General features: G+C 39.1%; 1 protein-coding gene and 1 long non-coding RNA gene across 8 annotated transcripts in view; one reads left to right on the top strand and one right to left on the bottom strand.

Annotated features, from left to right (window-relative positions):
- The window catches only part of NBEA (neurobeachin), a 742365-nt gene extending 739852 nt beyond the window's left edge, over window positions 1-2513 (bottom strand). For 6 of the 7 annotated variants that reach the window (XM_028837523.2, XM_028837524.2, XM_028837526.2 and 3 more), the window contains exon 1: window positions 2017-2452. In XM_028837523.2, the coding sequence (XP_028693356.1) occupies window positions 2017-2310 (294 nt within the window). In that variant the 5' untranslated portion in view covers window positions 2311-2452. Of the gene's footprint in view, window positions 1-2016 lie in introns of all 7 variants that reach the window. The other variant, XM_028837519.2, reaches the window with a different exon arrangement.
- The window catches only part of LOC114673561 (uncharacterized), a 617687-nt gene continuing 603207 nt past the window's right edge, over window positions 1052-15531 (top strand). Inside the window, exon 1 of the long non-coding RNA XR_013407900.1 lies at window positions 1052-1055. This is a non-coding gene — a long non-coding RNA (uncharacterized LOC114673561). The remainder of the gene's footprint in view (window positions 1056-15531) is intronic.

The raw sequence follows: 15531 nt of genomic DNA, 5'->3' as shown, positions 1-15531 counted from the left end.
AGATTTTGGATACACTATCTCAGTATTAATTTATTTCTAGTGACTCTAAGCTTAACTGTAAAGTTCTCTGAAATGTCTGCATACTGAAACTTCATGCCAGATTTTTACTGCTCTGAAGAGTTAAATTTCTTTTTCATCTCAAGAAAAACATTTCACTTCCTTTCTTAGTCTACCGTCTATCTAAAAAACCCCATCTGTGAAGAACTGATTCAGCATGCATTGCTACTGCTGCAGAGTCCAAACTGGTTATATATTCAAATCAGTTTCCAGGTTGTGAAAGCTATACTGCCTCTTACCAGGTTAAAATGTATTAAGTAAGCATAGGAATACTTACTAAAATAGCCTAATATAATCTAACATAAAAATGATATTGGTTAGATCAAAACTGGAACTAAAAATGTGTTCCTTTAAATTACAGAAATACAGTTACCTGCTAACATACTAACAGTTGGAGATTTCATTTATCTTCTTTTAAAAAGAAATGGCAAGTACTGACCTCTTATTTGCAACTAGTTAAAATTAAAACTCAAGAAAACCGTATTTCCAGTAGTGCCCTGAAAAGAACTTGGTTATACCAACTTAGTGACATTCCCTCAAACTTACACTGACTTTTCATGATGATTTATTTGAAAGGCACACAGAAGTAAAAACAGGTGTTTTGTTTTAAACAACAATGAATATAACGAAGACAGATAATCTCCTTTGACCTGACACACTAGCAAAAGGAAAAAAACAGCTTCAACTTTTCTGTGCATTTAGGAGGTTCATAAACCGTAGACATTATCTAATGCATGTCTCAGGACACCAGTGGTGTAGCTGCGGCTTTCTCTCAGTTTTCCAATAAAGTAAAAATAATTGCTTAGCTGAAAAATGACTGCATGGGTGTACAAAGCACCCCTGTAAGCATACTGTTATGTTCCTGTCACTCCACACCAAATACAATACTCAACTGATTGCTCCCGATTTATGTCTTGCCTCCCAAAGCCCAACCTTTCAGTATGTCAATGACTAGATATTGCAGAGAAAACTGTTTAAAAAGCTTGGCTGCAGGGGGGAAAAAAAAAACTCCATTTACAAAGCACTAAATATGAACTACTGTTAATTTTCCTCGATTTATGATTCTCATCTCCTTATTTCTTTCCATTTCTTTCCCTGACATCTTAAACGCTTCTGAGCCTCTCTGTAGATAGCGCAAAACATTAAGTCATACACACTTCTGCAGTAACTCTTTCTTATCATGAAAGAAACCAAAACCTAGGGCTGCGTTTCAAACCTTTCCTTTAGTCTTTACCCACATGCCACGCTACTGAAGGTAACCACAGAAATGAACCTGTATGATCTGGTGTCCTCACACACCTTGTGTGCACAAAAAATGACTAAGAAATCAGTATATTCAGGGCAACATTACAAAGAAGGGACGGCTGCTTCAGAGATGGAGGGGGATGGATAGACACAACACTCTCCATCATGGCCTTGGAATATTTAAAGACAGATGCAAAACTGCATCATTTTCTGTCTCCCTCGAAAACATCACACCCCAGCTGCTCAAGTCGGAAGCTAATGTGCTTCTCACATCTCAGCAGCACGGGGGAATTTAGGCTCCAGGGGCAAGGCTGTCATCCTCCGAGAGCGACACCACGGACAATAAAGAGTGTGAGAAAAAGAACCCCAGAGAACAGGAGGCCTCCTCACCTCCTAACTAAACTCTAAAGTCGACCCAAAACCTTCACCGCGGGGACTGGTTTACTCGTGGTCCTAAAAAGTGATAAGAAGCGGTGTTAAGTTGGGCATTGCGCTCAGGTGGCAGGAGAGGACCAGAAAGAGGAGAGGAGGGAGGTGGCGTGGTTCCGGCAGCGCCCAGGCAGGTCACCCGCTGGGCAATACCGGCTGAACGCTCTGTGCTCCCAGGGACGCGCGGCGCGTGTGACCCTGGGGGTGGCGGGTGGGAGCGAAAGGCGCTAGGGACGGTGGATGTGGGGACTGGGGAAGCAGATGGAGAGCACGCCTTTTCCTTACCAGGTTGAGCACCGTCTCCACGATGTCCCTGTTGCTGACCTCTCCGACCTGTATGAGTCCAATCAACACTGCGAATTTCATCCGGATGTTGCGGATCGGCACCGAAGGGTTAATCATCCCCGCGGGGAGCATCACCGAGCCGGAGCCGGACGCCCCCCTTAGCTCCCCCATCCCGCTGCCCCCGGTGCCGCCACCGCCGCTGCCCCCGCCGCCTCCGCCAGCGGCCCCGACGGCAATGAGCCCCACGGGCTGAGGCTCGAGCACCGGGCCCGGGCCCGGCTTCTCGCTCGCCATTGGCCCCCCTCCTGAGGAGAAGGGAAGAGCAGCGGCGCTGCCGCCGCCGGTACCGTTATACCTGCCTCGGCCCCCGCCCCCCGGCCGTCTCCTCGAAGCCCCAGCATCCACCAGCGCCGCGGCGCCGGGCCCGCTCCCCGCCTGCGTCTCAGCCCGGCCCGCTCCGGCGCTCTCCCCGGCGGAGGCGGCGGGGGATCCGCAAGCTTATTCTCGGCGGTGGCGGTACCGCTAACCGCTGCCGGGCAAGCGGCCGTGCCCGCCCAGCAGGTGTGCCGCTGCCGCCGCCGCTGCCGCTGCCTCTGCTCTCTCCCTCTCCCGGTCCGTCCGGCCCGGCCCGCCCCCCGCGGAGATGCTGCCGCCGCTCCGAGAAGCCCTAGGACGCGAGCAGCTGGCCACGACGCTTGCCGATGCTGAAGCTCAGGCTGTGGCCGATGCAATTGACGCTGCTGCCGCCGCTGCTACGGGCGCCACTGTTGTTGTGAAGCCCCGACGCCGCCGCTCACTCCGCCATGTTGCCGCCCCCTGCCTGCGGTAGCGGCCACTGCGCCTGCGCACAGCCTCCGGGGGGGCGGAGCCCTCGGTGCACCCCCTCTTTCGCCCTGCCCTCCTTCTCTTCCCACCCACCCACCCTGACACCCCTTGTCCCTCCCCCAACCACCCTGAAAGGATAGACAGGTGAGCAGATGCATGGGGACTGCTGCCAGACACTGGGGCAAGCTGGGAGAGGCGGGGCGGGTAGTGGCTTCCTTGTGGTTTTTCCCTTGAGGGTGGATTTTCCCTGTGGGGAAGGACACAGTGTGCGTGTCTTGCCTTCACTGCCACCTCCTCCTTCTCTCAATATCCTCTTGCTGGGAGGAGGTTCCTCATCTCCGTTGTTGCATCCAGCTGCTGCTACTGCGAGTGCCACGTGCCTTGTAAGGTAGGGGAGTGGCAGACGACCTCTTTCGGCCTCTCTTCGCCCTTTCTCGCAGTCCTGTCAGCCTGCCCTCCCTAGAATTTCCCGAAGAAAAAGTGGCTGGCAAAGCAGAAACAAACGCACGGGGTGGAGGCGGGCGGGGGGGGGGCGCGATCCTGCATTGTCGGGGGAAGAATACAGATGGAGCGTAATGGTGCTTCTACAGCCATGAAAGAGGCTGACACCTGCACACTCAGGCACTACTTAAAATAGAACTTGTCAAACAGTGAGCCTCTCTGGATCAAGCTCGGAACAACAAACAGCTCTTGAACTCACCTCCCAGCCTAAAAAGGCTGCAGTGTGTGACACTGGGGTAGTTTGGTGGGAACGACAAATCCCACACTTTCAAAATCCCTGACGATCCTCAGGTATGATGCCAATTATTGATGTTTCCTTTTTTCATAGGCACGTACAATTCAGAGGACTTTCGAAATTATCTGAAAACATGGGTGATTCTCACTGCCAGCCTTGATCTGTGAGAAAAGTACGTATCTATGTCTGCACAGACACAAGAGATAAGAAATAAACCTTTAATTTTAAAAAATTAAAATGTACCCAGTAATCATACTGCTCGTATTGAATTAAAACTAAATAGGCATGACTATTCCTTGAAAGGAAGGATATAATTTTCTTTAATATTTCATGAGGTCTGCACTTTTCAGTAAAGATTATTGAAAGCCACCAGAAATATTAGGTATCTTGAGGTATATTCAGATCGTTTTAATTGTCATCTCAAATGAAAAAGGTCAATATACAAATCCACCATTATCAGTTTTGTTATTATTCATATTTAATTGGACCTGCCAGTCAAGTTAACTCCCAGGATATGGGAACATGGTAAAATTCTAAGTACCACAGGTTATAAAAAAAGTTCCTCAAAACCAGTGCTTAGGATGAATTCTTGGTTGCATGTCTGTTTATTTGTTTAAACTTGCACCAAAGTGATTGGATTATTAAAGTAGTTAAGCAAACACTTCTGAAAGCAGTGGTAACTAACATGTCCACTTAAATTAAATAGCAATTGAATTATAAAATGCTAGAATGCTTGAAACTGTATGGGAAATTTACAAAACATACAAGTCATAATAGTATGACTTGAGATATACTATATAATTGAAAAATCCTGTAACATTTATATCCTTCTGCTACTTTTTTGTCTGTCCCAGGTGAGTATCATCTGCTGTTAAGAGTACTGTTTCATTTGCAAATTTAAAATGATATCTTTTTAAAATACATAAATCTAGATTGAAAGGTTGTCATACTAAGTTTTTTTACCCACTGTGCATATATCTATATGGCAGCAGGTTCTACCTTTTGCTATTTTTAGATTTCTTGCATGAGTACTTTGAGAGACAGTGACAACCTGAACTTCCTATTTCCTTTCTGAATGAATAGCTTAACATCATTTTTAACATTTCCATTTTAATTTTTCTTGTGTTTTTTCTTAAGCAGTATGTGTGTGCACTTGGTTATATTTTTCTGCTCATTTTTCTTTAGTGAAGATAGTGAGTGGGTAAAGGTAATATCACCATTTCTAAGTAGGAAAACTCCACTTCTTTTGCGTACTTAATTCAATTTCAGAGATGTTTAGAAGAGCTTACCAATTAAAAAGTTTTCTCCAGTGGACGATCAGCTCCTCCCAGGCGCTATGATACTGTGGAAAGTGCATGATTCTTTGAGTCACACTCACAACTTACTACCTTTGCAGTCTACTCAAGCTATTTGAGTTTCGTCTTCAGTAGGGATAATAATACGTGTCCCATAGGAAAGTGAGAATTCCATAAAATAATTTCAGCTGAGCAGCTAGCATATAGTCAATGTGTCTTTGTATCCTTAGTATACAGGCATGTGTATTGTGTAACCTATAAACACATGTAATACCAATTATAACCACATACAATTACAATTATAACCACATATAAGTCTGCATAATGGCACAGTTATATGTCTTCCATACCATCCCAAAAATGTAAAGTTTAGAAAAGTCAGCAGGTCTGTTTCCTTTTGGCCTACAAAACCTTTTCCTGAAAGTGTACAAATAACTTTGCATTTATATTAACAATATTTTGAATTAAAAGCTACATAATAATAGAAGCTACATAATAATATACCTAATCTGTATATTTTTAAATCTCCAGATTAAAAATACATTTTATGTGGTGAATATTAATTTTGTATGCATTTTTGCATACCCCTACTTCCCAGGGACAACCATTCAAAGATAAGAAACCTGTGAATCTGAGTTTCAAGAAGCAATATTGCAGAGAGGTAGAGAAGTCATGCCCTAGATTCAATGGAACCTGGATTTGGATTCTAGTTCCACCAACCACTTATATTTACTTAAATTTACAGTATGGTGTTGGGAAAATGACTTTAGCTTCAAAGCTTCAGTTTACTCAACCCAAAATAAGGATGATAGTACTACTTCATAGGATTAAAGGAGCTAATACATTTAAGGTACTTAAGGTAGTGTAGCAAGTGTCAATCAATAGTGTTTCCCTTCATTGACTGTTGGAAAAGACCCACAGTTATTTTGTGTCATTATTTTTGTTTTTTTTTTTTCATCTACCTTGCCTGACTTGTAATTTACATTGAATAAATGTGTTCAAAAATGCATGGATGGAAACAGCAGTTCTCCACACTAAATATTCCCACTTCCTTCACCTGTTCTTTAAATAACAGATTTCTTGCTTTTCTCTAAACTTTATCTGAACAGAATATTCCAAATTCGGTGTGGGTTTGGACCTGTATAAAACAGAGGGAAATTCTTACCCCACCCTCAACCTTTAGCAATATAGCTCCTGTTAATGTTGCCCCAAATCAAATTAGATCTGTTTGGTTTGCTTTGGTTTTGGATTTTTTTCTTAACATGACACTGATGATTCATGTAATGTAATGATTCACATTTGGCACGTGGTGGGTTCTCAAATAATGTTGGTTCCATTCTCCTCTCATATTGAAATTATTATCACCAGTAAATTAGTTATAGATCTGCCCATTCTTCCTGGCAATAGGTCTAGCATTCATCCCATTTTTTTCATCCTCACTGCAGCCACCCTGATTCAGATCCTAGCCACTTCATACCTCTGTCTCCTCTTTTCCACACTCACTCTTCTCCAGTCCATCCTTACGTGGGTAATCTTCATAAAGCTCCATCTTGATGGACAGATTAGACCATCAAGGATTAATTAGGATTAATAAAAAGTTTTACTTTATTAACCACAATAGCTGCATGAAATAATTATCAACCTGAAAAACAAGCTTTTTCTTTTGTTGTTAATTTTTTTTAGCAGCAGCATATCTACAATTTGTAGCTTTACATGTAGATTTTGAGATATAAAGTACAAAACTGTACATATAAATTTAAATTTAAATTTTATTTGAAGGCCAGGCATGGTGATCCACGCTTGTAATCCCAACACTTTGGGAGGCCAAGGCAGGTGAATCACTTGAGGTCAGTCGTTCAAGATCAGCCTGGCCAACATGGGGAAACCCTGTCTCTACTAAAAATACAAAAACCAGCCAGGCATGGTGGTGGCCACCTGTAATTCCAGCTACTCAAGAGGCTAAGGCAGGAGGATCACTTGAACACGTGAGGCAGAGGTTGCAGTGAGCAGAGATCACCCCACTGCACTCCAGCCTGGGCAAGAGAGCGAGACTCTGTCTCAAAACAAAAAAAAAATATTTCATTCAAATTTTCTATGTAATTTTCCATTTAAATTTCATCTGCTAGGAATTTCTTAATCCTGATTATATCACACAAATAATTTATTGTCTTATTAGCCTATGTACAAATTTGGGAACATTCCTTCTATACCTCCATTCAAATGTTTGATTGAACAGGATGGAAGCAGCTCAGTAGTCACCAGTATCACTCTGCTTGAATCAATTCACATTCTTCAAACTGTGGGTCCCAACCCATTAGGGAGTCATGAAATTGATTTAGTGGGTTGCAACCAGCAGGGGTTTTTTAATGAAATGAATAGAAACACACAGAATGAAAAATTTCAAAATATATTTTGTAAGGGTAAGTACCGTTTTATAAAATCTGTTTTAATTATACGCACATATACATAAAAATACATATGTAGGCCTACTAGGTAATGACGTAATATGTATTTCTTACTGCAAGTTGTAGTCAAAAAGTTTAAAAACTAATTTAAGTTGTTTATAAGCACCTGTTTAGTATAAGCCTTCAATAATAAATTAGCTACCATAGTGTTCTAATAACTAGCACACATATTCCTCTGGCTTTTCCAAAGGATACCATAAAGGACCTTGACAACTGTCTAGCTACAGTCTGGATACTCTCTGTTTCTGTATCTGAGCAAAATTAAATGAAAGTATATCGATGTGAAGTATTTTTACTGGTTTTGGCAATATTAAGCTACTTGCTATGGATTTTCGAGAATTAACCTCCCCCTGCCTTTAGCACTTCAATCCTCTGGCACTCCTAGTTCTCTATGACTCCTCAAAGACCATTGAGAGTTGTTCAGTGATCTAGTTTTCAGATTCTTTTAGGATCGGTGGATGCAATTTGCCCTACCTTGGGGACTTGAAGTCATTTAGCCTCTCTAGGTATCTATTTAGAGTTTCTTCATCAAACTTAAATGTCAGTTTCTTCCAACTACCACTACTACTTTTATCTTTTTTGCTCCACTAATTTTCCTCTTAAAGAGGGAACACAAACACAAAATAGAAATTCTATATTTGTATCCTAAGTTGACCCAATTTGGGAATAGTTAAAATGTTGATGCTTACCAACCAATAAATATTTGTATGCCAAAAACTAAACTAATTGAAATGAGTGATTCTGGATATTTCCTTTAGAAAAACATTGTGTTGAGACATGGAAAATTAATCAGCAAGTATTTTAAAAATGTCAAAGAGTGCTAAAATAATACGTATTCTGGAATCTTAAATGAACTAGATATCGTACAAACACCCTAATGCAAACATGTACCCGTAAACATCGCATAAATATGCATACAATTGCACCATCCACACAGACTTATTCACCATTAAATTGTCATACCTCTGCCCATTCTTCCTGGGAGTGGGTCTAGCATTCATCCCATTTTTTTCATTCTCACCGCAGTCATCCTGATTTAGATTCTAGTCACTTCATACCTGGTCTCCTTGTTTCCACACTCACTCTTCTCCAGTTCATCCTTACATGGGTAGTCTTCCTAACGTTCCACCTTGATGGAGAGATGAGTGGTCCAGAATTTTACTTTATTCATCACAATAGCTTCTACATACATGCACTGCATCTGTGAAAACATCACCATCACCAGTAATTCTCTTTGCCTAAGAAATTAAGTCCTTTCGGTACCAAACACCCTGCATACTTTAGCTTATTTTCTAGTTTTATCTCATTCTCTTCCACAGGAACCGTATACCACAGATCCCAACCCTTCTCAGTGTATACAACTCTTTTTATCATTAAAAAAAATTATAGATTGTTAGACTCCTACCTGACAAATGTATTCCTTTAATATCCATTAATTGAGAAAATTTACAGTGATGAACTGCTACTTTCAGGTTGATAATGCTATTTAAATAATTTTTACTTAAAATCACACATCTACATATATTTGAAATACATATACACACCATTTTGGGTTGAATTGTGTCCACCAAAAAGATACATCCAAGTTCTAACCTCAAGTACCTGTGAATGTGACCTTAAGACGAGATAATGGAGTGACGTGGGCCCTTCACCAAATACGTCCATGTCCTCATAAGAAGAGAGGAGACACACAGACAAAAATGCACACAGAAGGAAGATGATGTAAAGACAGACAAGGAAGAAGGCTATGTAAAGACAGAGGCAGAGATTGAAGTTAAGCAGCTGCAAGCTGAGGAAAGCAGAGGATTGCTGGGAACCACCAGAAGCGAGGAAAAGGCAAGGCAGGATTCTTCTCTAGAGCCTCCAGAGACAGCATGACCCTGCTGATGCCTTGCTTTCTGACTTCTGGGCTTCCAGAACTGTGAGAGAATAAATTTCTGTTGTTTTAAGGCCTATAGTTTGCAGTACTTTGTTACTGCAGCCCTAGGAAACGAATTCACCTGCATGTGTTTAACTTTTATTCTGTCCACAAACAATACCTGATGTATGTAAGTATTCATGGATCACTGTCAATAATTCCGAAGTCCCCAGGTGGGAAAACAGGGTTCAGCCAACATGAATTTCTCTCTATCCCCAATTAATATACTGTGCTTTCCTCCTTTGGTGCCTTACTCATTTTCTTGCTTCTGTCTACTGCGCTATACTTCTCATCTCCCCTACTGAAATTCTTGCTAGTGAAAGTGCCGTTTTCATGAATACATTCATGTTCCCACCCAGATGAAAGTGATCTAAGGCCGGGCGTGGTGGCTCATGCCTGTAATCCCAGCACTTTTGGAGGCCGAGGCAGGCGGATCACGAGGTCAGGAGATCGAGACCATCCTGGCTAGCATGGTGAAACCCCGTCTGTACTAAAAAATACAAAAAAAAAAAACTTAGCTGGGCGTGGTGGCGGGCACCTGTAGTCCCGGCTACTCAGGAGGCTGAGGCAGGAGAATGGAGCGAACCCAGGAGGCAGAACTTGCAGTGAGCCGGGATCACGCCACTGCACTCCAGCCTGGGCAACAGAGCGAGACTCCATCTCAAAAAAAGAAAAAAAAAAAGAAAATTATCTAAAACACTGTACCCAATTCCACTTTTAAAAAAATTATTTTTCTTTCAGATAGCATAGGTTGACAAATTTTCACTTAAATTAATAATTTTCCTCTTCTCTGCCTCCTTTGCCAACAGTAAGAAATTCATGTTAATATATGTAGTCACCTACACAACTCCTTCAGTGGACTTCAAAAAGAAAGAAAAACTATACATAAAATGTTTCACGCTAACAAACAATGCAGTAAATCTCTTTTAGTTTTGCGCAGACATCTGTTTTACCGCAGTTGCCATTGCGGTTGGTATACATAGTCTGGAGAAAGAAAAGTATGTTAAAGAAAGGAGTTGATTTAATTTTTACTGGCTGCTTAATTGTTTAAAATTGTAGGTGTCACACACTGATTATCTCTTATCTGCCACACACTTTTACATGTGTTATTTCTAAACCCTTACTATAGTCTTTCAAGTAAGTTATTTGTTAGCCCCATACTAGGACATTAGTCTAAAGAGAAGTTCTGTCAGTTGTGTGAAGTCACACTTAAGGAAGTGACACAATTAGGATTTGATCCTAGTTGTGACTGGCCGAAGCCACAGCTTTACTCCTATCCCACACTACCTATACTGGGACCCAGACCAAAACCATTACTAATTTCTACCAAATTGACCAGACGAAAGATACTAATGAGACCAGGACAGGTCGTTTAAAATGAACATCATCATGTTTTTGTGTGTATATTTGAAAGCGCCCCACCAAAAAATGATATCTGGAGCCAATCTGGTCTTATATCTCTGTCTATGCCAAGAAAGGTTCAGAAAATGCCATTAGCCTTTCTGTTTCCTGGAAATCATTTTAATCCTGGAGAAAAATCACTTGGAATAAACAAATTATTTTAATTATATTCATTAAAAGTAACCAAAATTTAATTTCATTCTTACATTAATATATCGTTCCTTATGTTTTTCTGGAAAAAAAATGTGTAATCTAGTCCTTGTTGAAAAAGGTTATGATTACATATCTATATATTTATAATAAAAAATCACACACCCTGGGTAAGGGGAGAGAAGAAATGCTGTGAGGAAATATCTGAGGATCCTTTGGAATAGGTATCTCATTATTAGAATCTCTTCAAAATAGGTGATAGCATCTTTACCAAACTCTAGCTCAACTGAGAAACTTCATAGAACAATCTGAGCCTAGTAGTGGTGTATAAAGTTTTGGATTAGAGCCTTTCTCTGCTGCTAGCAGCCACGGATTAACTGGTGGAAGAATGGCTTGAAACAGCCACTTCATTGACCAATTAGCAGCTCCATTGTCATGGAGAAAACTGGAGGCTTATACTTTGATTTCCCAGAACTATAATGTGTCTCTTTTCACTTAACAGACAGAAGGGTCAGGATCAGAAAAGAGAGGTAAAAAGAAAGAACATAGTATCTGACCTTTCCTTTTTATCTGAGAGTCTAAACTTAAATATTCTGTAATATACATTGTATATAACCCCTTTTTTGTTAATGTAAAAGTGAATCTTAAAGAATTAAGATGCTTAATCATATTTAGTATTTAGGATTCTGTTAAATATACACAAATGTGTATATAAAACTTCACTTCTGTCTCGCTGATCTAAAATTGTGAGAAGTAAATGAAATGTGATATGTTAGCCACAGCTTCATCACCAGTGTCTCTGTTTATATTAAAACAAGCTCAGGCAGATTTCTTTTGCTATGGCAAGAACACATAACATAGCGTGTTTCAGGCTATTTGCATTCAGTGAAGCATAGTAAGCATAGTGGGCACCTGGTTTGCCCTGTCCTCATAATTCACACCACAGTGTTTTCTTTCATAAGCACAAGAGAGCTCACATGATTCCATTATAAAATAAAACATTTCTCCCAAACATTTCACTGTTTTGTTTTGTTTTGTTTTTTGCCATCCAATCCCCATTCTAATCCCAAACAATCCTTCAAATTATGGTGTAGTGGCTAAAAGAATGGGTTTTGAATTTAGGTAGATTGGGTTCAAATCCAGAAAAATTACCTATGAGCCTATTTCTGAACTTGTAAAATATGCGGTAGTCTTCCCTTATCTGAGGGAAAGACGTTCCAAGACCCCCAGTCAATGCCTGAAACTGCAGATAGTACTGAACCCTATATCAAACACAGGCAGATAATTTTTGGTTTTGTTTGTGAGAGCACAGGGGTTCTCTCTGTACACTATGCCTGGCTTTATCGTATGCCCTGCAGCATTGCCACATAGCACCAGAGTTAATCCGTCCTTCTGTGTTTTATGCCCTTGTGCCTCCTTTACACTTTTATGAATGTGGGTTCTATTAGGCATCTCCTTCCAGATGAGCCTGGTTTCATCATAATTGAAGACTTGCTTTGAATGGTATCCTTTCTCCTTAATCAACTTCATCAGCTCTGCCAGAAATGTGGCAGTAGCTTCATCATCAGCAGATGCAGCCTCTTCCATAATTTTTATATTTTTCAGTACAAACCTATTCCTGAGTATGTGTACCCATCTTTTACTTGCTGTAAATGACTAAGTGTTACTCCTTTTAGAGGATCCCTTGCTGAAGTCTTCAGACAGGCTCAGTGTTCTCTGATGGAACACATTGTCATCAATTGGAACATGTTTCTGTTCATGTCTTCCACCCACAAATGTAATGCCTTCTCCATCTTAACTAACACTTATCACCAATGTGACCATGACTTTTGCAGTTTGAGGTGCAACAACAAAACTAGCAAGAAATTCTTTAAACTTCACAATTTCACATTTAGAAAATTCATGCTTACAATAGATCTTAGCAAATTCAGCATACAATTTTTTTCTTTTCTTATTAAGAACTTTCACCACTTCACTTAAAGGAAGCACTTTAACTTCTCTTTGGCATACCCAAATTGCCAACATCACTACTCTTGCATGTTGAGGTCAGTAAGTAAAATAAGGGTTCCTTGAACATGGCACTGTGATATTGTGACAGTCAATCTGATTGCCAAGATGACTACTAAGTGACTAAGGGGCAGGTTGCAGGTGCAATGAGGATACACTGGACAAAGGGATGATTCACGACTCAGGCAGGATGGAGTGGGATGGTGCAATATTTCATCATGCTACTGAGAAAAGCATGATATGCAAAACTTATTAATTGTTATTTCTGGAGTTTCCCATTTACTATTTTCGGACCACGGTTTACCGTGAGTAACTTAAACCATGGAAAGCAAAACCATGGAATAAGGGGGTACTATTGTAACTACCTCATATGTATTGCTAGGAGGATTTACAGAGATAACACATATAAAGCATTTAGACAGTGCCTGTAATAAGTGCTCAACAGGTGATTATAGATTAGTGCAAAAAGAGGGCTTAGTACAGTTTTTGTGAGTTTTCACATTACATAATTAAATACACTAATCTCCACATATTTTCTCTTCATTCATTAACTTGGCTTTCCCTTCTTCAAAGAGCAAATGGGACATCAGTGTCTTCTTTAGTGTTTTGTTTGTTTAATGAATAGCCTAATATATATTCAACATTTGTTTATCTTACGATAGCCTTAATGATTTCCATCCCTATCTTAAACTTAAATGTTTTATCCCTTTAATTACATTAAGTAAAATTGGCAACATAACTTTTCTCTGCTTTTTGCTAGTCATAGAGAAAGAAGGCATATTAGAAACTAAGTCTTTTTCTCTGCAACTTTATAAAAATAAAAAGCCAAAAGAACAAAGACATAATAATAACAAAATACTTCCTTATAATTTACTAGCCAATAGAGTAAACAGTCTACCAAAATATATCTGGTGGTTTAAACCAGACTTTTCAATATCTATTTCCTTTTCCTTTTCATTAAAAATCTTTTGTTACTGCTTTCTTTGTAAACAAGCTCAGTACTTTAAGTTTATGCCAAGACAGAGGGTTTTCCCTGATTTCCTTCTTTAAAGAAACAGTGGCATTTCATGACATTAACTTTTCGAAATTATTTCTTAGGTGTGTGTGTTGACATTGACCCACAACACTGTGGAAGCATTCATATGGTATGCACTTCTTAGCTATGGCTAAGATTATCCATATTGCTTCCAGTTTTTTAAATGTGAGTCAACAACAGGTTTTTGTACCTCTACTTTCTTTTCCTATCTGTTACCTCTTTGGAATTATCCTACCCAGAATATTTATAAAAGTCATAATGTCTTTAAGTAGTATCTAGCAAGTAGCCTTCATTCACTAGAAATGTCATATGATTAATTTTTTCTTAAAAAAAAAAAAAACCTCTACTAATGCCTAAACTGAAAACATCTCATATTGGATCACTATAAAACATATTAACTTTACACCTGTTGATATTACTGTTAACTATTTTGAAAGATAACTATAAAGACATAGTTTCAGCACTCTTAAAATTGGGAAATGTAATCTGTTTGATGTTTAAGAAAAATGCCAAAGGAAATATAATCACATATAACACAGAACAGATTTAAGAGCAGAGATGCAATGGAACTTAGAAGGCAGCCACTACAAACAAAAAGTAGTTGATATAAACAACAAATAGTCAATATAATTGATACATCAGCCCTTTGAGCTTTGTGGCCATAAGTCTTAACCTAAAATGAAATACAAATTTACTAAATAAACTAGTAAATTAATAATTTTTTACAGTAACAATTGTGTAGCATTCATTTTAGAGTCATCAGAAAACATACTAATGACTATCCAGTGAGGAAAACATGAAATGGGATAACTTTGAAGAGACATTATGTATTTCTAACAATACAAGTTTGTTAAATACATGAATTCTATGTGTAAAAGATTGTGTGTCTGTTAAATAATATAACATATATGGCCTTTTTAATAAGGTTAGAAAAACTTGAAAATGAGTTCAACTAAAGAGAACAAAAACTTTAGGTGAAATACATTGAATTCATGTAGCATCTTATAAGTACCACGTGCTAACCGATTATGCAATGAGAGCCACTCATGTGGGATCTAATAGTCTTCATTCCCTAGAAACATAATAGAATTTTATAAAAGCCTAAAGGAGAGCTAACATTGTATTCCTTACTACAGTATCTATTGAATGTATTTTGCAAACCATGTGTAGTTTCAAGGTACAGGAAATATAGCGGTAAATGAAACAAAGTCCCTGTCCTCATGTAGCTTATATTCTAATTGAGGTCACAGACAATAAACTAGTAAAATGTATATAAATAATATGATTTCAGAAAATGATACTTTTATACGGTATTTATTTTTATGAAAAAAATATAGTCTTGTAGTACTTTGTTATATGATTTTTTCCTGACTACATTAGCACTACTTGAAGGCAGGGACTATAGCTTATAAATAAACTCTGCAGCAATATACTATGCTCATTGATTGATACATGGTAAGTACTTGATAAATATCTCAATTAAGGAAAGAAAGGAGGAAAGAACTTAAAAGGTAAAAATTCTAACAATTCAATACATTCAATAGTTTAATACAAATTACTTACATTACAAGGCAATATAACATATTAAAGGAAGAAAAACAAAAAGTTTTAAAGTCAGAATAAAATCATTCCTCTAAAGGACTGCTAAATTTCCTAAAACATGATTTTGGGGGAATAATAAG

The sequence above is a fragment of the Macaca mulatta genome, chromosome 17, assembly GCF_049350105.2.
Source record: "Macaca mulatta isolate MMU2019108-1 chromosome 17, T2T-MMU8v2.0, whole genome shotgun sequence".
NCBI lineage: Eukaryota > Metazoa > Chordata > Mammalia > Primates > Cercopithecidae > Macaca > Macaca mulatta.
The sequence above is the reverse complement of the archived record's forward strand: the minus strand, read 5'-3'. Positions and strand labels throughout refer to the sequence as shown.